At 41.7% G+C, this 26,572-nt stretch overlaps 1 protein-coding gene across 1 annotated transcript in view; it reads left to right on the top strand.

Moving 5' to 3' along the window:
* Window positions 1–24,620, top strand: part of LOC124281089 — a 51,053-nt gene extending 26,433 nt beyond the window's left edge. The window contains exons 2-3 of the mRNA XM_046717105.1: window positions 3,443–3,596; window positions 24,267–24,620. Of these exons, the coding sequence (XP_046573061.1) occupies window positions 3,519–3,596; window positions 24,267–24,548 (360 nt within the window). The 5' untranslated portion in view covers window positions 3,443–3,518 and the 3' untranslated portion in view covers window positions 24,549–24,620. The remainder of the gene's footprint in view (window positions 1–3,442; window positions 3,597–24,266) is intronic.
* Window positions 24,621–26,572: the final 1,952 nt, after the last annotated feature.

Raw genomic sequence — 26,572 nt, 5'->3', positions numbered from 1 at the left:
GATGCCGCGACTCACGACAGCTAAGAGGAACCAGGCGCTAGGAAAACTTGAAGCTGGCTACACTGCACAAGCCGTTGCCAATCCCTTCGAGGTCAACGTTCGGACCATCTACAGGCTGCAGCAACGTTTCCGGGCCACCAACACCACAAATGATCGCCCCCGTACTGGCAGACCAAGGGTGACCACAAGACGACAAGACCGCCATGTTGTGCGACAGCATGTACAGAATCCCTTCATGCAGGCATCCGACCGAAACAGCACGCCAGACAGTGGGAACACACGGAAGACCAATCAGTACCGATACAGTACGCCGACGTCTTAACAGCAGGAACCTCCATTGCCGTAGACCTTACCGTGGACCTGTCCTCACCCCTCGTCATCGGCGTGAACGTCTACAGTTTGCCCTACAACACCAAAACTGGCGATACAGGCAGTGGAGAACTGTTCTGTTCACAGATGAGAGTCGGTAACTGCGTATCAACTGCAGATGGCAGAACAAAAATATGGCGACGACGTGGCCAGCGTTACTCAGACCAATGTGTTATGGAAAGAGACTCATGGGGAGGTGCAAGCATCATGGTATGGGGTGGGATAGGCCTGAACCAGAGAGTGGGTCCTGTGGTGTTCCAGAACCTTGGTCCAGGGAGAGGAGGCGGCATCACAGCGGTGCGCTACATCGACCAAGCTCCCAGACCCCACGTCATACCACATTTCGCACGTCACCGGAACAACATTTTCAAGCATGATAACTGCCAGAGCTACACGGGACTTCCTACAGCAGAACGGTGTCAGCATTATGCAGTGGCCAGCCCTTAGTCCTGATTTAAACCCAGTTGAACATCTTTGGGATGAAATTCAGAGGTGACTGAATAATGTCATACCAAGGCCGATTTAAATGCGCCAGGCCTTTCTCAGAGTGTGGTCCAAGGGGTGCCAATGACCTCTCTCTCTCTCTCTCTCTCTCTCTCTCTCTCTCTCTCTCTCTCTCTCTCTCTCTCTCTCTCTCTCTCTCTCTCTCTCTCTCTCTCTCTCTCTCTCTCTCTCTCTCTCTCTCTCTCTCAAATCTCTCTCAGGCTCTCTCTCTCTCTGCTCTCTCTCTCTCTCTCTCTCTGTGATAAAAGTCAAAATAAGGGAATTACTTTCTTTTGGTCTCTCAAAATTAAAAGTCCCCACATGTCTTCCATAAAACTCTTAAGTTTGATAGAAGAACATCTGACCAAGATATCTTCATGAAAACAGAATGCTTGGTAGTACCTCAAAACTTCTGAAATATAAACACGGAAGGAGCTGATGGAATATTGCTCGACATAAAGAGAAAGATGACAACTGTAAATTCGAGGTTATCCCTCTTGCCACACAGGCTTGTCCTGACCCAACACGCTGAGTAACGCGTGATATGTTACCCCGACCTAGGTTGTTTGTGTTCAAGATTGAGACACATCATTTATCAAAAGGCGGTGCATCGTGAGTCAACTGTTCAAGAAGTGATAGTTTTTTATGCTGATAGAAACTACAACTCCCAAGATAAACATGATAAAATCAATTTCTTTCTAATGTATCTTTGTTTCTGTATTAAACAAGCAGCTACAGTTGTACATGTATCTCTGTGTCCAACTCTCACCCATCTCTGTCGCTTGACTCGGAGGAGGTGTCTTATTGAGGGGGAGTAGCGACTGGAGGATTAAAGTGCAATGAATGATTTATTGAGACGTCTCCTGGTGTGAAAGGAGCTTTGTTTTCCAGACAATCTACAAGCTCCAGTTCATGGAGTTAATGAGTCAGTCATTCTCAAGTCATTCTTCAAGAAAATGCACATAAAGCAGCTTCTATCATTTTCATGCCTTTACATGTCTTTTTCAATATGACCTCACGACCATTGTTATAACCATTGTAATAGTTTGGAATCAAATGTCGCCCAATATTGGTTGTGTCAAAAAATGACTCAAATACTCTCACCTGTCGTACACCTGTCCTGTTGGATGTAGTCCCCATCACCTCACCTCCTTCATGTCACTTCACCTCATTTGCTCCATGTCACACCAGGCACCTACCTGCCACGTGTTACCCAATATACCCCATGGGCTACATGTCACACCAGGCACCTACCTGCCACATATACCCCATGGGCTACATGTCACACCAGGCACCTACCTGCCACGTGTTACCCAATATACCCCATGGGCTACATGTCACACCAGGCACCTATCTGCCACATGTTACCCAATATACCCCATGGGCTACATGTCACACCAGGCACCTATCTGCCACGTGTTACCCAATATACCCCATGGGCTACATGTCACACCAGGCACCTATCTGCCACGTGTTACCCAATATACCCCATGGGCTACATGTCACACCAGGCACCTATGTCACACCATGGCACCTACCTCCTGCCACGTGTTACCCAATATACCCCATGGGCTACATGTCACACCAGGCACCTACCTGCCACGTGTTACCCAATATACCCCATGGGCTACATGTCACACCAGGCACCTACCTGCCACGTGTTACCCAATATACCCCATGGGCTACATGTCACACCAGGCACCTACCTGCCACGTGTTACCCAATATACCCCATGGGCTACATGTCACACCAGGCACCTACCTGCCACATGTTACCCAATATACCCCATGGGCTACATGTCACACCAGGCACCTACCTGCCACGTGTTAACCAATATACCCCATGGGCTACATGTCACGCCCATCACATTACCTGTTCCATTTCACGGCACACACCAGATCTGCTTGATTCACGCCAATCACCTCACCTGCATGAAGTCACGACACACATCTCACCTGCCTGATGTCACGACACACACCTTACCTGCTTGATGTCACGACACACACCTTACCTGCTCGATGTCACGACAAATACCAGATCTGCTTGATGTCACGATACACACCTCACCTGCTTGATATCACGACAAATACCAGATCTGCTTGATGTCACGACACACACCTCACCTGCTTGATGTCACGACACACACCTTACCTGCTTGATGTCACGACACACACCTCACCTGCTTGATTTCACGACACACACCTCACCTGCTTGATGTCACGACGCACACACCTCACCTGCTCGATGTCACGACACACACCTCACCTGCTAGATGTCACGACACACACCTCACCTGCTTGATGTCGACGACGACACACACACCTGCTTGATGTCACGACACACACACTGTCACGACACACACCTCACCTGCTCGATGTCACGACACACACCTCACCTGCAAGCATAATTCGTGGTTCTGATTTATATTTAATGACCCGCGATGAAGCCTTGTTGACTATGTGCATATGCACTGGCCATGAAATATATAGTTAAAATACCAAAGTCATTATTCTCTTCTTGAGGTTTCCTGTGCAATTGGAACGCGACTGTTGTGCATTCACATGATGATGATGATGATGATGTGTTACAGATACGTGAGCTGACGCCGTCATCTGGGATGAGCCAGCCTCCCCGCCTCTCCAAGCTCCGTCCGCCACCACATACAGATGTTTACTCTGATGAAGACAGTTGAAGTCCTCTTCATGCTCACCGTTATTGCCTTGGACATCACGACAGCAAGACGGGTAGGTCATCGTTATTGCCTTTGACATCACGACAAAAAGACGGGTAGGTCATAGTTATTGCCTTTGACATCTCGACAGCAAGACGGGTAGGTCATAGTTATTGCCTTGGACATCACGACAGCAAGACGGGTAGGCCATAGTTATTGCCTTGGACATCACGACAACAAGACAGGTAGGTCATAGTTATTGCCTTGGACATCACAACAACATGACTTGTAGGCCATAGTTATTGTCTTGGACATCACGACAACATGACTTGTAGGCCATAGTTATTGTCTTGGACATCACGACAACACGACGTGTAGGCCATAGTTATTGTCTTGGACATCACGACAACAAGACGTGTAGGCCATAGTTATTGTCTTGGACATCACGACAACAAGACGTGTAGGCCATAGTTATTGTCTTGGACATCACGACAACAAGACGTGTAGGTCATAGTTATTGCCTTGGACATCACGACAACAAGACGTGTAGGCCATAGTTATTGTCTTGGACATCACGACAACAAGACGTGTAGGCCATAGTTATTGTCTTGGACATCACGACAACAAGACGTGTAGGCCATAGTTATTGTCTTGGACATCACGACAACAAGACGTGTAGGTCATAGTTATTGCCTTGGACATCACTACAATAAGACAGGTAGGTCAGTGGTATTGCTTAGTTTATCCTTGCTGAATCCAAGATAAAACTAATTACATTTACCGTAGTTATGAAACAACGATTATCAAGATTTCGTCCTGGTAATACGTAATCATTTAAAACTATGATCGCTATTTAATGTTTACACTAAAGAAATAACGAATGAACTATATACCATCTCAAATGTGAAGACATAAAGTGATCCGTTGAGATATTCCAGTGAAAGCCCACATCCGGCATTGAAGGATGACTCACTATGAAAATATGTCATAACCACCCGACAGTTGTATAGTTACCGTGTCTGGGACAACACCATGATACAGACAGCAATCTGAGTAATACTAATTGATTAAATGTGTTTGACCTTAGCAGCAACACGCTGAACATCACAATTTGTACACTGCCGTCTGGCAATGTTTCGTGAGTCTGCAGTAAGACTTATAACGTTAGGACGCAGTCGTTGTGTGTAAACTATATCCCTACAACTAGCTTTAAGTAAGCCCTGGTATTCAGGCATTGTGTTAATTGTAGAATAGTTAACAATAGCAAATGTTTTTGAACATGTCTCCGTCTAATATTGGCGTTTATTCTTCCTCTTTGATAACCATATGACTTTGTAACAACTATCAGCTTTGTTGTGTTGTTAGGGAAATACCCCACTGCAACTGCCCAACATTTCGATGTGGACTATAGGTGGACAATGGTATTGATTAGTTTCCAACTGATGACTGCAATCTTTTATTGGCATTTGAACATTTGTAGAACAGGAAAACATCATTCTCTTCCCACAGAGGTTACTTTCCAATTACTTTCCAATTAACCTCTGTGGGAAGAGAATGGAAAACATGGGTGAGTGAGTGTATTTTTACGACGCTTTTAGCAATATTGCAGCAATATCAAGGCGGGGGACACCGGAAAGGGTTTCACACCTTGTATAGAGGTGAGAAATCGAATCCGTGTCTTCGGCGTGACGAGCGAACGCTTTAACCACTTAGCTACCCTACCGCCCCAGGAAAACATACAACTTATAGGTGACAAGTACGTTCAGGTTAGATATAAGTATACCAGTGAGTATGTGTCAACAGGGTTAACGTGGCTTTGAGCCGTATTGGATATATATCACGGTGTGTCAGTTTGATACACGAGGAGAAGCATCTGGAATTCAAATCCGAAATGAATCAGAAAGAAGTTATTTTCTGTCATCCGATATGTTAAATGAACCTAGGTATATAATGTGCTCTGAAGCATACTTAAAAACTCTAGGAAACCCGTAGACATCTTTGTCAATCACCGGACACAAGACTGAAGCATAGGAACAAAACTGCCCTGTCTATAAGCCACGTGACTTTGAAACATACTGTCAAAACGTTAACTCTAGGAAACCCGTACCTAAAAGTGTAATTGGATGTTAAGACAAAAAGCGAATACGTTATTACTGAAACAATCACCGTCGCGCTGTTTGTTACTAAGGTGGGAATGGCCTAAGGTGCTTGGTGAAGGTCTTGGCTTGCTCTGCCCTACCGGCTTCTCTAGCTACTCTGATATTCCGAGCAGGAACAAAACTGCCCTTCCGCTGTAAGGAGCGAAGCTATAAGCCACGTGACTTTGACAGCTTGTCACCTGCCTCCGGTACTATTTGTACATTTCACTGACTAACAACGGGGGTTGTAGAATGATAATATGTTTGACCTCAGTTGATTGTCTCCAGGGATATGTTTGGTGCCGGATTTGATTAAGCCTCCCAATGTCATGAGACGTATATATCTCCACCTCTACCTTATAGTTACTGAGTTTAGTACATTCCCTCGGTAAAATAAGTGTTCCAACGCCATTTTATGACTGGGTTATTGCTTAAAGCGTCGTACAAACCACTTTACTAACTCATATTGTGAAGAGCTTAACATAACTGTTAACGTTCAAAGAGCCCAAGTTTATAATTCTGACACGTACGTTTTGTGTACTGTATGACACGTTATTATCCTTGCCATTTGTAATCGCCTTCATAATCATTTTCTCGAAAACAGCTGTCCTTAGTATGGTGATTTTACTTCAGTTGCCTGCGATGTACAGCCGGTTTTTATACTGTATTGTTCTGTTTGGAAATCCACTTTTAGAGTTAGATGCTAGCTCTAATTTATTTTGGTTCTGTGATATGCTAGTTGTTTTTACTGTCCTCTGTCGACAGGTTTTTATAATTTGAATGTATTTACCATGTGTTTAGAGCTCTTGTGGCTTAATCACGATGTGGCTGAAATACTGCCGATGACTTTGAATTATAACTCACTCACACTTTACCACAGAGCCCAAAATAGCAATATTTTGTATACCATATGTACTGATAAGGCAGTTGACGACCTTGGGTTTTTTTCAGTTCTACATTCCCAACAACCTATACATTTCGTGACTAAATAGATTGGTTGTGAATTTAAGCACACACAGTACGTTTTCAGGAATGACTACTTTCGGCAATGTTTTCACGGAGTGGCAAGTAATAGATTGGAGCATGGAGGCCTTGTATTTTGATTTGATTCTCATAAATATAAATGGCAACAGAGCGAGGTGTTCAGTCAAAAACATGTCTATGTTTCCCAAATCAACAATCAGTCAATTGTTTAAGTGTATACATGACATCACGGTCTATAATATACCACTCAAACTAATTAAAGGACACTTCCATATTAGAAGTGAGTGAGTTTAGTTTTACACCGCACTCAGCAATATTCAAGCCATATGGCGGCGGTCTGTAAATAATCGAGTCTGGACCAGACAGTCCAGTGATCAACATCATGAGCATCGATCTACGCAATTGGGATATGATGACATGTGTTAAGCAAGAACTTCGTTTTCGTTTGATATTTAACTCGGACACATGATAAATCTCCATATCAACCTCGCGAACACATGGTAACTTGTATTATCACACATTCCATCACTGACGCATGTTCTGGAACAGTTCAAATCCAGAAAGTAATGAAGACACTAAATACCAATCTTGTCAACATGTCCGATGACAATTTAGAACATATTTTCTGTTGAGCGCCTCCTTCTAAAGCGCGGGCTCCATGTTTCTCCTGTTTCTTCAAATTGTCTGTCAACTTTAAACCATCGAATGACAGTATTCAGGCTATATTTTATCTTAATGGGATGTTCCTGGTATACCAGACTTTAGAACTGCATACTGTTCAAGACAAATGATGACTTACAAACCTTTCTTTGCACAGCGATGTCACTGAGTAGTGGAAAAATTGTGCTAGAAAGACAGCATGGCTACCTCCGGAAACCTAGTGTGTTAAGTGCAGACAGGCTAATCGTATTCTAGTGTAGTGCGATGTGTTTGGTCAGTTGTAGAAAGGTGTTTTTTACTGGATATCAGTTAACGATCCATATAATTTCCACCGCTATTTTGCACTACGTCCAATGGAATGGAAACTATTTTCGTGGTTGATTGAAACTGATTATTCTCGTCATATAGGTTGTTATAGTGACAGTTATTGACGTGTCGTTAGTGGAAGGAAGATGCCGACTTAGGATAGCACAAGCACCGGATGCCATTGATTAGTTTCCAATTTTTGGTACCCGGTTTGGTCCAATCATGCACTCATGTCACACTCGAGAAGTCATCCATCAACGGCCGCCGGAAGAGAGGTCCAAAATAGAACGGGTGGTCACGAATGCGCCCAGAGAGTCAGTGGCGTCTAATTCTTACGACACCAAAATAACATATTCTAATTGGAAATGCCATTTACAGGTAGACCTGTTTGTCACGCACATCCTGTATGTACTTTTGGACATTTTTTTACTAATATACTCTCCAAAAAAATAGGAGATATTAGAAAAGAGCAGACAAGAAAGAATACATGGAGGTACCGAGGGATAGTAACTGATGGAGAAGGAGAGGATCCATGAAAGACAAAAGAACTTGCTATCGTGAGAATGTAAACAAACCACACAGAAAAAACCGATAGGGATGTGTCCGCAAAAAATGAAGATGAGATTACTTGATTAATAACGGGTCAGGTCGACTGGTCGAACATTCGTTATACTGCGTTGTACGGTCTAATGCAATCTCCTGATGACAATTTGAGACAGTCTCGCCCACGTCTTTCTCAGTTTCTGGCCCAGTTGTGGCTCCATGTCTCTGTCATGTCCCAGACGGGCTATGTTGTGGAAAGAACAGTACTGGTTGGTGGTCATTGCATTCCCGTGATGTGCTTCTGGAGGGAGTCAGCAGCGTGCACAATGCATAATATTTGGAGCGAATGTGTTGTCTTGTCAGTACTGCCCAATGACCCTGCCATGTGGTGTAGTGGGTTCCTGACAGTCAGAGTTATTCCGCCTCCAGCCATTACAGACCCACGCCTAAATCCGGCATAATGGCTTAGGAAGACGTTCGTTAAGACACGACCACGCCTATCCGGAAAGTCAGGAATGAACTCATCTGAAAACATTACATGAGTCCATCAGCCATTCCCGTGGTTTCTCTAACACCTATGTGGGTTGGCTAATATGTGTCCATTTGTTAACCGCGGTAATACACGCAGTCGCCGAGTATGCTGACGATTTCTGATGGTCTGGCCAGTAACCTGAACTCTGGTTGCCAGGCGTACGTGAACAGCGATATGATTGAGTGTGTAGGCTCGCTTTCTTTGTGTCTATTTTTTAATTTAGTTTTCTATCCTGGACTTATGTTGCCCTGGGCACCCTGGACGATCATTAACATTTGGGTCTGCAGAAACCTGTTTCAAGGTCTGCAGAAACCTGTTTCAAGGTCTGCAAATCTCCGACTAATCATGAGACAAACAGAACATTTTGGCTACCAGCTAGAAGTCCACCAGTTTGTAGACAACACATTCCCAGTCTGTTCATGAATACAGATAATAGCCGAGACAGCTGACGTGTTACTGTGGATAATGAACACTAACAGTACTAATCGCTCAGATTGATGATCGAGAATCACCAGCTACTAACGTGCACGGAGGACGTGCGTGGACCGTGCATGTTTCCGGTGTGTTGGGGCGTTAGGTTTTGGTTACGAGGCCGCTATACCTCTTACAGTCATTTCCCAAAGCTGATCTTTCTACACTCGTAAGAGCCTTGTAAGAACATAACATATGCATGAACACGACACCCAATATGTATGAATAGGCCATGAAGACATGCAGGAAACACATTACGTGGACAGACTCGCGTCAGAAGCCTTCACTATAAAACATACTGCGATGAAATATTCATATTGTCTCGTAGCCATGTAAGAACATACGCTACATGGAACCACACACTCCCACCGCCCAGTCGTCAATAGTTCCTGGCCGTTTCATGAGCCGATGTCGCTAATGTCGTTACTGTCAACGCGTGAAGCCGCATGTTGTATATCACTGACTGGCGACTGCTGGTGTCGTGTACGGTGATTAGCGTCGTCAAGGCAAGTAACGACATCAACGTGAGCGTAATGTCTTCCTGCATGCAACAACGCACTCTTCTCCTGCCGCATCGAGATTATAGATGACAAAATCACAATCCGATTACCAATATGTAGAGAGATAGTAAGACAGTGTAACCATACTCACACCTAACCGAATGGTTCCTATTACAGGATTTAATTAATTTCGTTATTTCATTTTCAGCCGAAAATAGGAATGTCAACAGAAACAATTGGATGTCTCATATTACATGAACCATATCACTTTCCCATCCGTCCATCACTAACTGTTATTGCTCTAAGTGTAGCTATCTATATTTCCCATAGCTTTAACCACTTATCCTTTAATTGCAGCTGCTGTTTGTTAAGTTTGTTTGTTGTTTTACGCCGCACTCAGCAATATTCCAGCTATATGGCGGCGGTCTGTAATTAATCGAGTTTGGACCAGACAATCCAGTGATCAACATCATGAACATCAATCTACGGAATTGGGATACAATGACAAGTGTCAACCAAGTCAGCGAGCCTGACCACCCGATCCCGTTTGTTGCCTCTTACGACAAGCATGGGTTACTGAAGACCAATTCTAGTTCTCCATGTGAATGAGCGAGTATGTTTTTGAACAGTGTGTAGCAATACCCTACCAATACTACCACTCACATTGAACCTATCATGGGAATTGCACCAGGGCCTTTGGCGAGTCGAGCGAACATTTTAACCGTCAGGCTACCCCACTACCCGTCTTTTAAGGGTGTTGTGAATGATTCTCTGTGTTTAATAAAGCGGCCGGGATCGCTGACTTGGTTGACACATGTCATCGGTTCCCAATTGCGCAGATCGATGCTCATGCTGGTCCAGATTCGATTATTTACAGACCGACTTCATATAGCTGGAAGTTTGCTGAATGCGGCGAAAAACTAAACTCACTCACTCACTCACTAAAGCGGCTTTATAAGGAACATGTATGATATTTAGTTCTCTAGATATGGAACAGGTTGTGCCATTTGTGATAGACACGTGTAATGATGCCACAACAGCTTTCTAGTATTCAAAATATACGGCGGTAGGTTAACCGCATGGGTAAAGCGTTCGCTCGTCACACCGAAAGCCCGGGTTCGATTCAATTTACGGGTAAAATATGTGAAGCCCATTGCTGGTGTCCCGCCATGATATTATTTGAATATAGGTAAAAGCGGCGTAAAACCGCACTCACTCGTACTAGTATTTACATGACCGGTATAAACACGCTATTCTTCGTTTGGTTGGTTGTTTTACAACTATATAACGGTGACCCGTTAATGGGCCAGACAAACTGGTGATTGATAATATGAACAATGGTGCTCGGTAACGGGGTAGGATGACACCATCACTGATTGTCTGGTGAGTGCGGCTTTAACCTGAACTCACTCACACACTCACTGATATTATCACAGTCACCTAACCTGCCCATGTAACTATTTCTGCATCGCACGTAATAAATACCTATTTGCAACCCGCATTCCCATATTTTTGTTCGGAAACGTATGACCCCTGCCTTCTAAACGTAATATCTGTAATATGGACAGGTCTACAGAGGTCTTATTTTAGTCGCTTAGAAATGACGTGAGTTTCATCTTGTCTCCGCTGATCTTCCCCCGAGTGTGTTTCAAACCACAGGGGCGTGTCTCGCTTAGAAACAGCGATATATAGAAATAGGGTTGGGTCTATACACCTATATGTCTTTCTAACGCTGTTTCTAAGCGAGACACGTCCCTATGTTACAAACAATACCTGAGAGTTTGTTCACACCATCTTCACATAGGTTACATGAAACCCCTGTATACGTCATGACGAGACTGCCTTACCTGCCTGTAAACGTATTCATTTAAGCTTTTAATTATGATTATGCATAAAAATCTGATATTACCGTGGCTTCTCAATATATATATTTCTTATTCTTTATGTACATTTTCCAATTTCTTCTAACGAACTCTCATACTTAGGATGTGTGTGCGTTTTACGCTGAATTCAACCAAACGTAGTATATGTATATTTATTCTATGTATTTTATTGCATATATATCTCGTGTTTGGGAATATATCACTATTGGGAATGTCACGAATTGGCTTCACGAATGTTTGTAATCAAACTCGGGTCTTTTTTTATCCATTTCGAGCCAAATATTTTATCAAAACAGGATCTTGTGGTAAACCAAGACGACCATCCCCAATCGACATGTGGGAACGTGGGCCATGACGCCATTACAACCACTGCCTATAAACTTGACCTGACACTGCCACCTATCGGCGCCCTGTGGCAACACATTCCACAAGCACCACACTCGTTGATTAGAATCGGCTCCAAACAGGACATAACAAGTGTGTCGAGTAGTTAGTCTAATACGACTTCATCTCCGTGTACTGACGCGCCACCTGCCGGCCGGGATTAACATTATTGCTATTGGTTCTTTGTGAGCCATGGTGATGAATGGTCTCGATCGAGACAGGAGGTTCGAATCAGAGACGGAGCAGATGCTCAGGACGTGTTTAGAGACACTTTAGGGGAAGGTTTAATCTCATGTATGATGTATTGAGGAGAGAACAAGAACAACAGAACAATACATCAGATCCTTGCAGAAAGATCCAATTACTCTGGTAACTTCTTATCGGTTAAACGCGGAAATAATATTTTATAAATATATATCAATATTTATGTGCTGGAAAAAGGTTAAGCAACACCCCCTTTTTATAACTTTAGGGTATTCTTTTTGTAAATATAGACATACAACATTGATCTCAATTCAATAAGACCCGTGAAGGTCCGGGTTAGAATATTGGCTTTCAGTAACCCATGCTTGTCGTAAGAGGCGACTAACGGGATCGGGTGGTCAGGCTCGCTGACTTGGTTGACACATGTCATCGGTTCCCAATTCCGCAGATCGATACTCATGCTGTTGATCACTGGATTGTCTGGTCCAGACTCGATTATTTACAGACCGCCGCCATATAGCTGGAATATTGCTGAGTGCGGCGTAAAACTAAACTCACTCACTCAATTCAATAAATGTCTGATACGTCGATCGTAAATAGTTCTCACAATTTAAATGTATCGCCAATGCTAAAGTATAACCACGCTCGATACTCCGACAAAACAGATACAGGTCAGGAGAGGCAAAATAACGGTAACAATTGTGAAATAATCCTAAAAATTAGTTGTAACACCGGGTGTTCGTGAAACGAAGCATGTCCTGCCTTTTAAGAGCAATCCTAAAGACGTTGTGTTCAAATGGTCACACTCACTGAGTCACATGTCTCAGAAACAGAGGCATCTCTCGAAAGGGAATCAAATGACTACAACCAAGGATCAGCTACAACACACATTATTCGTTATAGTCTGTTTGCAGTGAAAACGCACCGATGAATGTCACTTTAAACCAAAAAGTAAAACAAATAAAGTGAAATTAAGACTGCGAATCCTCATGATTTTACCTGGCCAATTGAACATTTAAATCTCAGAATTTTATTCGACTTAGGATAAAAGTTGTTTAACAAACGATCATAGTTTCACGTGGCTATTATTGGTTTGTATTACAAGGGGTATGCACATCAAATGAAACACCGAAACATACAAGGGTTGTTATAAGTTAACGCTCTTCACGTACCGCACGTGCATTTGTTTCACTGTTCCAACTACTGCGCTTACCCCCTTGTAATACAAACCAGTAATAGCGATTTGAATCTATGATCGTTTGTTAAACAACTTTTATCCTAATTTGAATAAAATTTTGAGATTTAAATGTTCAATTGGCATGGTAAAATTATGAGTATTCGCAATCGTAATTTCACTTTATTTGATTAACCTTTTTGTTTAAAGTGAAATTCATCGGTACGTTTTCACTGCAAACAGACTATAATTGGTTTCGGTTTTTGTTATTCTATATGAGTCACTTTATATTGAAACAAATGTCTTCCTTCAGACAGTTCATTTTTTTTTAATCGTCGTTTTATACGGAAATATATTTAAGCGATGTTTAACCTTCTTCCTTTGGTGTAAGTGCATAGCAGTATGTGTCGTGACGAGACAGTGTTGTAGAAAGTGGCGTTTTTATTAAATTTTAGTTTAAAATTAAGTCCGGTTGATTTTAGAAAATAACATATGTTTAAGAGGAAGCTTCTACTGTGTAGCAGAATAAATCAGGTCAGACGTCTGGTAACATAACAACAGGATCTACATTTCACACAGAGCACAATTCCCATCTGTGATGAAGACGTCGGCTACCACTGACGCGATGTTCATGCTGCCGTCGCGATGCCGGATGGATGAACGCCTGAACAGTGATACGTAACCCACCCATGAATAATAGATGTCACACATTCCATTTACTTGACACTTCATCACTTTCACAGATACATACTTGAGTACTGGCCTGTTAGAATCACTTACACTCTGCACCGACGTATTTCAAAATTAACATCGCTTTTTGTTTCAAGAAAATCAGGAAGGTGCTATCAGTGGACTTTGTCATCCATCACTTGATTGTTTGGTTTATTCACATGCCACCGCGTAGGAGTGAGTTTGTAAGGCTTAAGGCCGATTTTAGCAATATTCCAGCAATGCCATGGCGGGGGACACCAGAAATGGGCTTCACACATTTTACCCATGTGGAGAATCGAACCCGGGTCTTCGGCGTGACGAGTGAAGGCTGTAACCACTAGCCTAGTTTTCTGGCGTTCACGATAATGTCGTATAGTTGAAATACACAATGAAGAAATGTTAAGGTTGTAACGAGTCAGTTGCTGAACCAACGTAAAAGCGGTGAAGTAGTGGGGTGGCCGTGGGTGATCGTATTGTTTGATACAGATGATCTGATAGACTATAGGTTCTGTTGCGGGAAATCTGGTAGATACGACAAGTAAAGTGTGGTGACTATAGGTTCTGTTACGGACATCTGGTAGATAAGACAAGTAAAGTCTGGTGACTATAGGTTCTGTTACGGAAATCTGGTAGATACGACAAGTAAAGTCTGGTGACTATAGGTTCTGTTACGGACATCTGGTAGATAAGACAAGTAAAGTCTGGTGACTATAGGTTCTGTTACGGACATCTGGTAGATAAGACAAGTAAAGTGTGGTGACTATAGGTTCTGTTACGGACATCTGGTAGATAAGACAAGTAAAGTCTGGTGACTATAGGTTCTGTTGCGGACATCTGGTAGATAAGACAAGTAAAGTATGGTGACTATAGGTTCTGTTACGGACATCTGGTAGATAAGACAAGTAAAGTGTGGTGACTATAGGTTCTGTTACGGACATCTGGTAGATAAGACAAGTAAAGTGTGGTGACTATAGGTTCTGTTACGGACATCTGGTAGATAAGACAAGTACAGTCTGGTGACTATAGGTTCTGTTACGGACATCTGGTAGATAAGACAAGTAAAGTCTGGTGACTATAGGTTCTGTTACGGACATCTGGTAGATAAGACAAGTAAAGTCTGGTGACTATAGGTTCTGTTACGGACATCTGGTAGATAAGACAAGTAAAGTCTGGTGACTATAGGTTCTGTTACGGACATCTGGTAGATAAGACAAGTAAAGTGTGGTGACTATAGGTTCTGTTACGGACATCTGGTAGATAAGACAAGTAAAGTCTGGTGACTATAGGTTCTGTTACGGACATCTGGTAGATAAGACAAGTAAAAGTGTGGTGACTATAGGTTCTGTTACGGACATCTGGTAGATAAGACAAGTAAAGTCTGGTGACTATAGGTTCTGTTACGGACATCTGGTAGATAAGACAAGTAAAGTGTGGTGACTATAGGTTCTGTTACGGACATCTGGTAGATAAGACAAGTAAAAGTGTGGTGACTATAGGTTCTGTTACGGACATCTGGTAGATAAGACAAGTAAAGTGTGGTGACTATAGGTTCTGTTACGGACATCTGGTAGATAAGACAAGTAAAAAAGTATGGTGACTATAGGTTCTGTTACGGACATCTGGTAGATAAGACAAGTAAAGTGTGGTGACTATAGGTTCTGTTACGGACATCTGGTAGATAAGACAAGTAAAGTGTGGTGACTATAGGTTCTGTTACGGACATCTGGTAGATACGACAAGTAAAGTCTGGTGACTATAGGTTCTGTTACGGAAATATGGTAGATACGACAAGTAAAGTGTGGTGACAATAGGTTCTGTTACGGACATCTGGTAGATAAGACAAGTAAAGTGTGGTGACTATAGGTTCTGTTGCGGAAATATGGTAGATAAGACAAGTAAAGTGTGGTGACTATAGGTTCTGTTACGGACATCTGGTAGATAAGACAAGTAAAGTGTGGTGACTATAGGTTCTGTTACGGAAATCTGGTAGATAAGACAAGTAAAGTGTGGTGACTATAGGTTCTGTTACGGACATCTGGTAGATAAGACAAGTAAAGTGTGGTGACTATAGGTTCTGTTACGGACATCTGGTAGATACGACAAGTAAAGTATGGTGACTATAAGTTCTGTTACGGACATCTGGTAGATAAGACAAGTAAAGTGTGGTGACTATAGGTTCTGTTACGGAAATATGGTAGATAAGACAAGTAAAGTGTGGTGACTATAGGTTCTGTTACGGACATCTGGTAGATAAGACAAGTAAAGTATGGTGACTATAGGTTCTGTTGCGGAAATATGGTAGATAAGACAAGTAAAGTATGGTGACTATAGGTTCTGTTACGGACATCTGGTAGATAAGACAAGTAAAGTGTGGTGACTATAGGTTCTGTTACGGACATCTGGTAGATAAGACAAGTAAAGTCTGGTGACTATAGGTTCTGTTGCGGAAATATGGTAGATAAGACAAGTAAAGTGTGGTGACTATAGGTTCTGTTACGGACATCTGGTAGATAAGACAAGTAAAGTGTGGTGACTATAGGTTCTGTTACGGACATCTGGTAGATAAGACAAGTAAAGTGTGGTGACTATAGGTTCTGTTACGGAAATCTGGTAGATAAGACAAGTAAAGTATGGTGACTATAGGTTCTGTTACGGAAATATGGTAGATAAGACAAAAGTAAAATATGGTGACAATAGGTTCTGTTACGGACATCTGGTAGATAAGACAAGTAAAGTGTGGTGACTATAGGTTCTGTTACGGACATCTGGTAGAATAACAAGTAAAAGGTGACTATAAGTTCTGGTACGGACATCTGGTAGATAGGTTCTATAGGTTCTGTTACGGACATCTGGTAGATAAGACAAGTAAAGTCTGGTGACTATAGGTTCTGTTACGGACATCTGGTAGATAAGACAAGTAAAGTGTGGTGACTATAGGTTCTGTTACGGACATCTGGTAGATAAGACAAGTCAAGTCTGGTGACTATAGGTTCTGTTACGGACATCTGGTAGATACGATACAGGCAGGCTAGGTAATATCGATACGGCTTAGACACGCATGCACAATGTAAGTATATAGTAGACAGATGCGGTTGGGGGGGTGGGGGTGATTAAAAGAATGATGGCTAATCGGACAGACCCAAGGACGATAGATAGGCGAGCACTGAGATAGGGTATGGCAAGTATTCATCCGACATGGATGGAATCTTAACCGGATTATTCATCCGGGATCGGTGAATCACGTGATGCAAACCCTTAATGTCACCTCCCCGTGAAATGTATTCATAACTATATAGTCTTAATAATGCATTTTTATTTGCATCACGGAGCTTTGATGGTAAAAATACCACTCGGTGTCCATTATGATCAAAGATTTTACAGAACGGCGTGGATAAAGTCAGCACTTAGACCATTTCCTCCATCGCAGAAGATGGCGTGGACACACGAATCACAAGAAACTGCAAATTGCTGGCGATATTATGGCGACACTCGGATTGCAACACGCTAATGTCAAGGAATCCACACAACTGACTCACGAATCTTTCACGTACTCTACACGTCAGAGGTTGGCACTTCACATTCGGCCCCGTAATGAATCGATACACCAATCCTAATGACTACAGTTAACTACAGTCCGGGCGATGCTAGACACAGGGACTAGCGGTCTTTTCAGGGGTAGGGGAAAACATCATCACAAATGGCTTCACAAATCTGCATATAAACTACAGCACTGTGTTAGGGCGAGACTAATGTTACAGTTAACCGACTGTCGCCTCGCAGCTGGGTTGTATACTCTCCAGGGAGCTGAGATTAACAGTGAGTGAGTGAGTTTAGTTTTAGGCCCCACTCACCAATATTCCAGCTATATGGCGGCGGTTGAGATGAAATTAACAAAGTCGATCAGTTGACTTGTTTAACAACGATGTAGAGCTTTGAGCATGACCCACTGGTGTGTGGGACAAAAACGCGATTTAAATGCCTTCGTCGTCGTCATCATCATCATCATCGTCATCATTATCGTCACCATCGTCGTCATCATCATAATCATCACCATCATCATCATCATCATCATCATCACCCTTGTTATTGTTATTGTATGTTCAGTATATGGTCATCTATAATGGTATGTATGCAGGAATATATAATTCATATAGCTAATTTTATAAAGATGTTGAGAGATGTATGAAACCTTTTAGTTAAAAACATCAGTGTGATGTTACCTTATATCGTACTTGTTTTTGCGACGCGCAACTATACCTTTCTGTAAAGAAGATGTCTTAAGGTTGCCCGACCACTGGAAAACGTTTGGGTGTACAGGAAGCGTGCGTGTGGATGTCATTTTATTATTCCAATAATTTCATGACAGCATGCAAACCAATGACTAAAAGCATGAACAACGAGCCACGATATTCCGGGTACAGTGACACGTGATCAGTCGAGCCAAACAGATTAGAATCCCCTTCCCCTCTGTTAGTTGCCTCTCACGACAACGGGACGTGAGTCCTACTCTACTCGAAATGTCCACGGGGTAGTAAAGAATATATCTCTGGTTTGACATTATGAACGTGTCTAGACAAACAACGTGACCTTTGGATTGAGATATACACAGGGGGAAGGTACGTGGTGTAGCTACACGTGTTGCTGTCAGCTCTCTTTGGTTGATATATTAAATCGATATTTTAGCACGATATCGATATGACCTGCCATCGACTGCCATGGACAGTTGCAGTGCGATTTATCATCCAAAACTGTATTCCACAGGAGACATAGCTTGTGTGAGATCAAACGATAGCTATAGTAGGAGATATCGCTTTGACAGATTTTTTACAATGCCCTGACATTATACAATTATATGACTCACGATGCTATGACGTCATAAACTTGATGACGTCACAATGCTATGACATCGCTGCACGGCAAGTAATGGCAGTACCGTGTTCAGAGATGTACAGTTTTCATTGAAAACTAATGAAGAATTATTTGTTATGATAAACAGAATCTCACTCTCGTGTCCTCTAACCTCGGATGTTTGTAACTTTATCAACGCATGGTGAAATATTTGATACCAATAGACACTCGGGTGAGATTCTCTATATACACAGGTCGATTGTTTACTCCTTTGAATTTCGATTAAATTTATATTACGTAAACATGCGTGTTGATTAACACAACACTATCTAATACCTCCTTTATTTCGTTATTCTGTTTCGATTTTAACGATTCATGGATTTATTGCCTTAAAATAGACTTACCGTCACAGTGATTCTGTTCGATCAACGCGGTTTATCCAAAACACGTTATTCCTCGTCCTGAGGTTGATAATAAATGTGCTTCTTTGATTCCGTCCACAGATGATATAGGCCCATATCGATTATAATATTAATCTTTCAATTTGCTATGATTTTGTGCCGTGCTATCACTGATGAAAAAAATTCAAAAGGTATTTTTACAAAGCACCAATATTGTTCCATCGGTTTCCCCTCCTTCTGAAATATACACATAGAAAACAATATTTGCAACGCCCTATATTTTTCATAATATCTGTATGTTACAATTAGCCACAGCAAATCCAAACCTCAATTTAACTTACTTAAGACTTATCATATGGCAAATCTAAACGCAAAAGGACAGAAAATACGTAGTTTAGTAATTGAGGCAAACATGACACAAAATGAAACATTTTGTAGTGCTGATAACTGTGGTCGTATGACTTAAAGTGCGGTCATTTTCAAAATTCGGTAATACAATCCTTAGGACATCACATTGTATCAATAACCGAGTACAATGTCAATATCTTGGGTAACCTCCGCCAACTGCAATAACATCCCTGACCCTCCGACTCATTGACTGTATCAGATGTTTGAATTTGACGCTGAGGTTGCGTTCCTTTCCCGATGGAGGGCTTGATCCAATACAATACAAAAAGATTTTGTACTGGAGGATCTCTCTGGCGTTTCTGAGACCCATGCTGTTCCACATATGCTATATGGTATTGTGATCGAGATTCCTGGCGGACCAAGGTAAAGTTGATACCGTCTCTTGACTTGAGATATTACGAAATTGCTCACCACCCCTGACCCGGGTCTATGCAAGCGAAATGTAATTAATTAAATTACAAGTCCTCAAACAATTACAAATACAATTACACCTTAAATTAAAATGTTTAATTAAATTACAATTACATTACCAATGTAATTAATTACATTACAAATTACTTTGTTAAAAAACAAAACAAAACAAATGCTCCTCAGTGATGTTGGTAAATTTCCAATTCATATTTTAATCATCAAAAAGGGCAAAAACGTACCCTTTGCATATTTCTTTGGGCTTATTATCAAATACACACCTCTATCATCCTTGTTGCAAAAACACTTTGGGTCTATACCCGGTAAGACCATTTTTTGAGGACAAACGATGTGGAGGGCACTCTGATTTCAACAAGCCACTCAAGACCTGAACGGATGAATTCTTGTGATTCGGTGACAGGCTGTATCCTCCCTAGGAATTGTCACTTGTGGTCGACCTACACCCTCATGTTTTTTGGCCAGTCGGCTTATAGTTGATGGATGACAACGAATATATCTTATAATACCCCGAAATGACATGCCAGTATTGCATATACCAGTATCCTGCCATTTTTGCAGTTGCCATTTGAAGCGACCCCATATTTGCTTATCAACAACATCCGTTGATGTGCCAAGTTACCGAGCTGTAAGCACAGTTTACTGACACTTCATATAATTGGCTTCAGGGCGGGCACATGTATCGCTCGCTTTGGATCGAAGCACGTGCATCTCTAAAAGCATTGTATGGTGCGCCCGAGGGGTCAAATTCATCATACAAACAAACAAAATTATGATATGAATATAAATGGCCATTTGGGGGTCAAAGATCACAGGTGTTGCGATACTTTATTCTATGTGTATATATCACAGAAACACTGTTATTGTGCCTACACTCTTACTGATCACACTGTACAGCAGTTTATCAACAATCCAACTTTCAACTAGTAGAAAGAAATGTTCATTTTAATGTGTCACTGTGTGGCTGAAATCGTGAGATCCGGTCATGTCACTTGTGTCTGAGCTGTAAGCTCGTAATCCCCATATGTCCGGAGCTGGACATGTACAGTGTTTGAGATTACTGGCCAGGCATTCCCCTGTTCCAGTGGTTTAAGTGTTGCCACTAAAGTGTCGTGGAATATTGATGACGTCATTCTGTCACATCGATACAATTCCCTAGTGACAGAACTAAACTACCCAGCAAAGAAAACATCGAAAATAGCATTTGACAAAAAATATCTCAAACGTCATCAAAACGATAGTAGGCTGGAGAAAGTCACCGAAACAGTAAAACTTCAAGTCCAGGACACAGATAGTATACGTGCACCAAATTCATCGCCATCCAATATCTATTTCTTGTTCCTTTGACTTTTAGCCACGATCAAACATTTTTGGCCACAGTTAATACCATTTATATTTTAAAACAGAAGGTCAGCTAATAAATACCCAACGTGTAGTTATAGCGGAAGAATATTAATCCGATACCGAGATGGCAACATGACAGTTTTAAACTGGAGTCGTTTTATCAGTACCGGAGAGCGTTGTTTCTGCCAGCGTCATTGTACTGGTTTCCTCCGGTACCGTCACGACAGTTGATATTGCAAGTTTATATGTATACGTTTTTACGCTACAATTATTCTTTCATATAAATATAAATAACTTCAAATACTCAGAATGAGATTTGGTTTGAGAAACTAGATATCTTTATCCAGCTGCAATCCAATAAAGACAGTAGTATCATCTTTAATGACATTTGAAAATCGGTTTTGAAAGAAAGTATAAAGGGGAAATCCGTTAGGTCTTCCGCTCGAAATGATGAAACACTTTTGATGAATGGCTCGAGTGATATATTACAAATGAAGGTTCTAGTAGGTATATAGGTTATAGTTCGTATTCATTTGGAAATTAATACAGTATCGGATATTGATAACCATGTAACAGGAACTATAAGTGTGGCATCTGTTATTGCTGATTAGCGAAATTAAACATGGACACTTTGGAATCAGTGCTTGACACAAGGCAGCAGCCGCCATGACGCCATGGGCCTGTGGTGGTGTTATGAATACAGTCCATCCTGTTATCATGCTACCTCTCTTCCAGTGGGAAACATGGCATAATAACCTGGGTGGCATTCGTGGTCAGTATACCATATTTAAGGTTCTGTGGAAGATTTCAAAGAACTAATCTTCAAGAGGTATTCTTCGTGTGTCAGTATCACCATATCTGAAAAGAGGTATTATTCGTGGCCAGTGTCTGTAGTTTGATTTCATTAAGAACTAATCTTCATGGAATATTACATCGAAGATTTTCTCCACCAACTTGGGGAACCAACTGATTGGCAGATAATTGCACAAGGATGATGCTTCAAATTGCGAAAGGCATGAGCAAATGTCGTGCATGTGAACAGATTCGTTTTGGTGTAAAGTTTTGTTAAGAATTAGTCAATTTTCACAGATTTTAATCGAACTCATGCAATAATCTTTTCAATGTGTCAATACACCAGTTCATAACTAAACAGTACCTTTAAACACAGTTTAGAACAGTTAAGTGGCTACATTTACACTAGTGAGTCTAAACTTTTGATGGGTAGTATAGTTTGATTTCATTGAGAACTAATCCTCGTGGAAGATTATGATGTGGCTGAGTATAATTTAGCAAATTAGGATGCGCTTCGATATACGAGGACAAGTTCTATTAACGAGGGCGCACCAGTATTATAGCCATAGTGAGCTATATCTGGCAGTGGTATCAGTGTGCTGGTTTAAATGCCTCGGACATATTGGTCTATAGTTATGTGATGCAGGGACTTAGGTTACCTGGATGTAACATTAGATTTCCGTGGACGGTTTATGATCAATAATATTAATATATTAACACCTATAATATTGAACATAAACCAAATGTGGAGGAAGTTTCGCAGTCTCGTCTTTCAGTTTTGGTATTAAGGAAGCAATGCAGTTCATAACTGTATCATGAAGAGCCCAGTTTGGATTGGATTCGTTTAGTTCCCTCACAAATAAGGCCCAACTTTTGTGTGCAGAGCTTCCCTACTCACCTGAAGATGGAACTTTAAAAATCATTTCTTAATTTGCACTCCAGATTTGTATCTCCATCCTGCTATTGGCGTGTGTGTGTGTGTGTGTGTGTGTTGTTGCACACATACCAGTTCCCCATTAGCGGATCCAGAGGGAGGATGCCAATGGGGGGTTTAGCGGGTTCGAACCCCCTGAACCCCCCCTTTCAAAATTCCTGGATCCGCCAATGAACTCCATTAGAAAGGAGGCTGGTATCGTTATAGTGCAGATGACCGACCAAAATAACCTCGATCCACCTGGTCGGGGTAGTGCTGCACACCATCTCCACACGTTGACGGACCATCTTCTTGTGTGCTCATCTATCAACCTGTTGACGAATGAACAAAATTGTCTGAACACATTAACTTGTTGAGATCCTGCCATGTGCTCATCCAGCAACCTGTTGACGGATGATCTACACAATTTGCTTACCTAATAGCTACCCAGGCTATCGTAATATAGCTGAATTCTTGCAAAATCACACTCATTTACTCGCCAACTTAAACATGCTTTATTCAGTGATTTCATCGTTCTGGGACGACGTTACCCCAAGGTTCTTTATAATTCAGTTCAAACCGGCGCAATGCCACTCACGATCATATTCCGTTTTATACATCAGGTGTGTTCAAAAATACTTTTACGTACATCCGGTTAATTCGTGAAAGGGAGGTAACTACAACATGAAACAATTTTGTATATTCACTACTTTTCGTGAACAATTTTTAATGCTAATACATATAGCTCTTAAAACATATAAGCTCCTCTTGGACATTCTGTAATTCTATAATGAATTTGTATCTGGTTTGTTAGAATTGAGGTTTTAAAATGAGGATAACAATTTCGCCAGCCCCAATATCATCATCATAGCGAGTTAGTCATATTATTAACGAGTCGGTGGGGTAGCCTAGTAGTTAAAGCGTTCGTTCGTCACGTCGAAGACGCGGGTTCGATTCCCCACATGGGAATAATGTGTGAAGCGCATTTCTGGTGTTCCCCGTCGTGATATTGCTGGAATATTGCTAAAAGCGGCGTAAAACAATACTCACTCGTATTATCAACGAAATGAATTTGACACTTGTTGCCACAATATTAAAACTATCTCTATTTTCTGTTTCAGTATCGATATTGTTCGGAGGGCTGTTGTATTCACGAGTACTGCGCATACCACAAGATCTGCTATCCAAAGACGCATTGCAACTTCGGTTGCCCGGATGGAAGTTGTGTAGACGGGATCTGTATGCCTTACCAGAAGTGCAACACTAGCACCGTGTGCCCCATGGCACATATCTGCGCCTACCACCACAACCTGGGCTACGACGTGTGTCAGTACAACCTCGACATCGGCAATACGTTATGTGTCGACCGCTATGGAAAGTCTCTCCTGAAACCGATGAACTAATTGACGTGCCCCATTGTATACTATTTATTTTTGTTTGAAAAGAGTGATTGTTTAATAAAGATTCTTTTGTGACATATTGTTCTTAAATGATGAACACTCGGTGTACATATTTATACTATTATAGTCTGTTTTACCTTGCCAATTAAAACTAAAAATCTCAGAATTTTATTCAACTTATGGTAAAAGTTATTTAACAAACGATCATAGATTCAAATCGCTATTATTGGTTTGTATTACAAGGGGGTAAGCGCAGTGGTTGGAACAGTGAAACAAATGCACGTGCGGGACGTGATGAGCGTTAACTTAGACCAACCTATACAAACCAATAATAGCCATGTGAAACTATGACCGTTTGTTAAACAACTTTTATCCTAAGTTGAATAACATTCTGAGATTTAAATGTTCATTTGGCAAGGTAAAATTATGAGGATTCGCAATCTTAATTTCACTTTATTTGATTTACTTTATTGTGTGAAGTGAAATCCATCGGTACGTTTTCGCTGCAAACAGACTATAGTGGGTAATGCTATGAATGTTTGTATATTGATGAAGGATAATGGCGTCCAACTTGTAGGTTTCGCCCAGCCTCCTGATGGTGTATCAGTTCCGCACCTCACCTCACGTGGATTACAGGACAAAATATGTTCATGGGCCCCTCGAGGGAGGATGAAACAAAATACATATTTGTAGTAGACGGATGTGCCAAACATGATTCACAAAGCCGCAGTGTTCGCGTTAACGCAAAAACCCTTCGAGTTTCGCGCAAATAAATCTACATGTCACGCACGATATTTTCTACCTTCGTGTTCAGCACGAAAAGCATTTTGTGTTCTTAGTAATTACATTTCTAATTTACGTCCTTAATTCTCACGATACTGAATGTAACATGGATCGTGAAACACGACAGGTAACACGCAAGATTCCAGGGACTATGCGTTTTAGGAACGAAAAGCTTTTTTTCCTACCGCAAACACTGATTTAAGCGGTCTTTGCTCTACGAGACCGCCTCCGTGGTGTAGTGGTAAGAGCGTCCGCCCGGAGAGCGGAAGGTCGCGGGTTCGATCCCCGACCGCGTCATACCAAATGACGTTAAAATACGGTACTGGTTGGTCCCTGCCTGGCGCTCGGCATTAATGGGTACAACAAGGACTGGTCGGCTTGGAGTCAGTATAATGTGTCTGAGTGGGGTATTCATGCTTCACTGCGGCATGGTATCTCAGTGGGCTAGCACTATAAAACCAGCTTCAGTCTAGGCTAGTACAAGCAGCCGCACATACACATACACACGCATGCACGTCGTCATGAGCGAAATATTCTCAAGCACGACGTAAAACCAATTTCACGTCACCTCCCTTTGCTCTACGACTATCTTACATCATGTTAGAGTTACGATCATCGTTAGATCACTCTGTGTATGCACGGGTACATGTTTGGCACATGCGTCCAGTAAAATCATATATGATGTATCATCCTACCCCGACGGATTGGATCAATGTTCATGCTATCAAACAATTAAAACAAAACTGGATGTGATACAGGGATACGAATGTTGATCTCCGAAAATATCATATAGACGGATTAGTTTAATCTCAGCAGGTCCAGGAAAACGGATCAGCATCGCATTTGTTGTATTCCGCCTTTGTGTCGCGGTGGACGATGTTAGGCCACATGAAAAAATGTTCTTGTTTCTCGTCACTTTTTAAAAAAGAGAAGGGTCTAGCGGCGTATTTCATTTTATGTCCAAAACCCCTTGATTTCTGCGGAAATTTACACCTTTTCTCCGACAGAAAATCAAAACTTAGAAGTGTAGATTCATGCACTTGAGAGTTAAAGTTGCATTTTCTGTAGTGTAAAAAGTAAAATAAAATCTTAGGGTCGGGTTGAATGTTGGGGTCGGGCGTTAATGAGAAACAAGAATATATAAATGTATGGCCTTATCATGACCAATTTCAGTGGTCGTTGTGCATACTTTCAGGCACTGGTGTCCTGGTACAGATCCGGATATTACAGATAACCGTGGTATA

This window comes from Haliotis rubra, unplaced genomic scaffold (genome assembly GCF_003918875.1).
Source record: "Haliotis rubra isolate DU_JTF1 unplaced genomic scaffold, ASM391887v1 Scf279, whole genome shotgun sequence".
Lineage (NCBI taxonomy): Eukaryota > Metazoa > Mollusca > Gastropoda > Lepetellida > Haliotidae > Haliotis > Haliotis rubra.
This window is presented reverse-complemented; position numbering and strand designations above follow the sequence as displayed.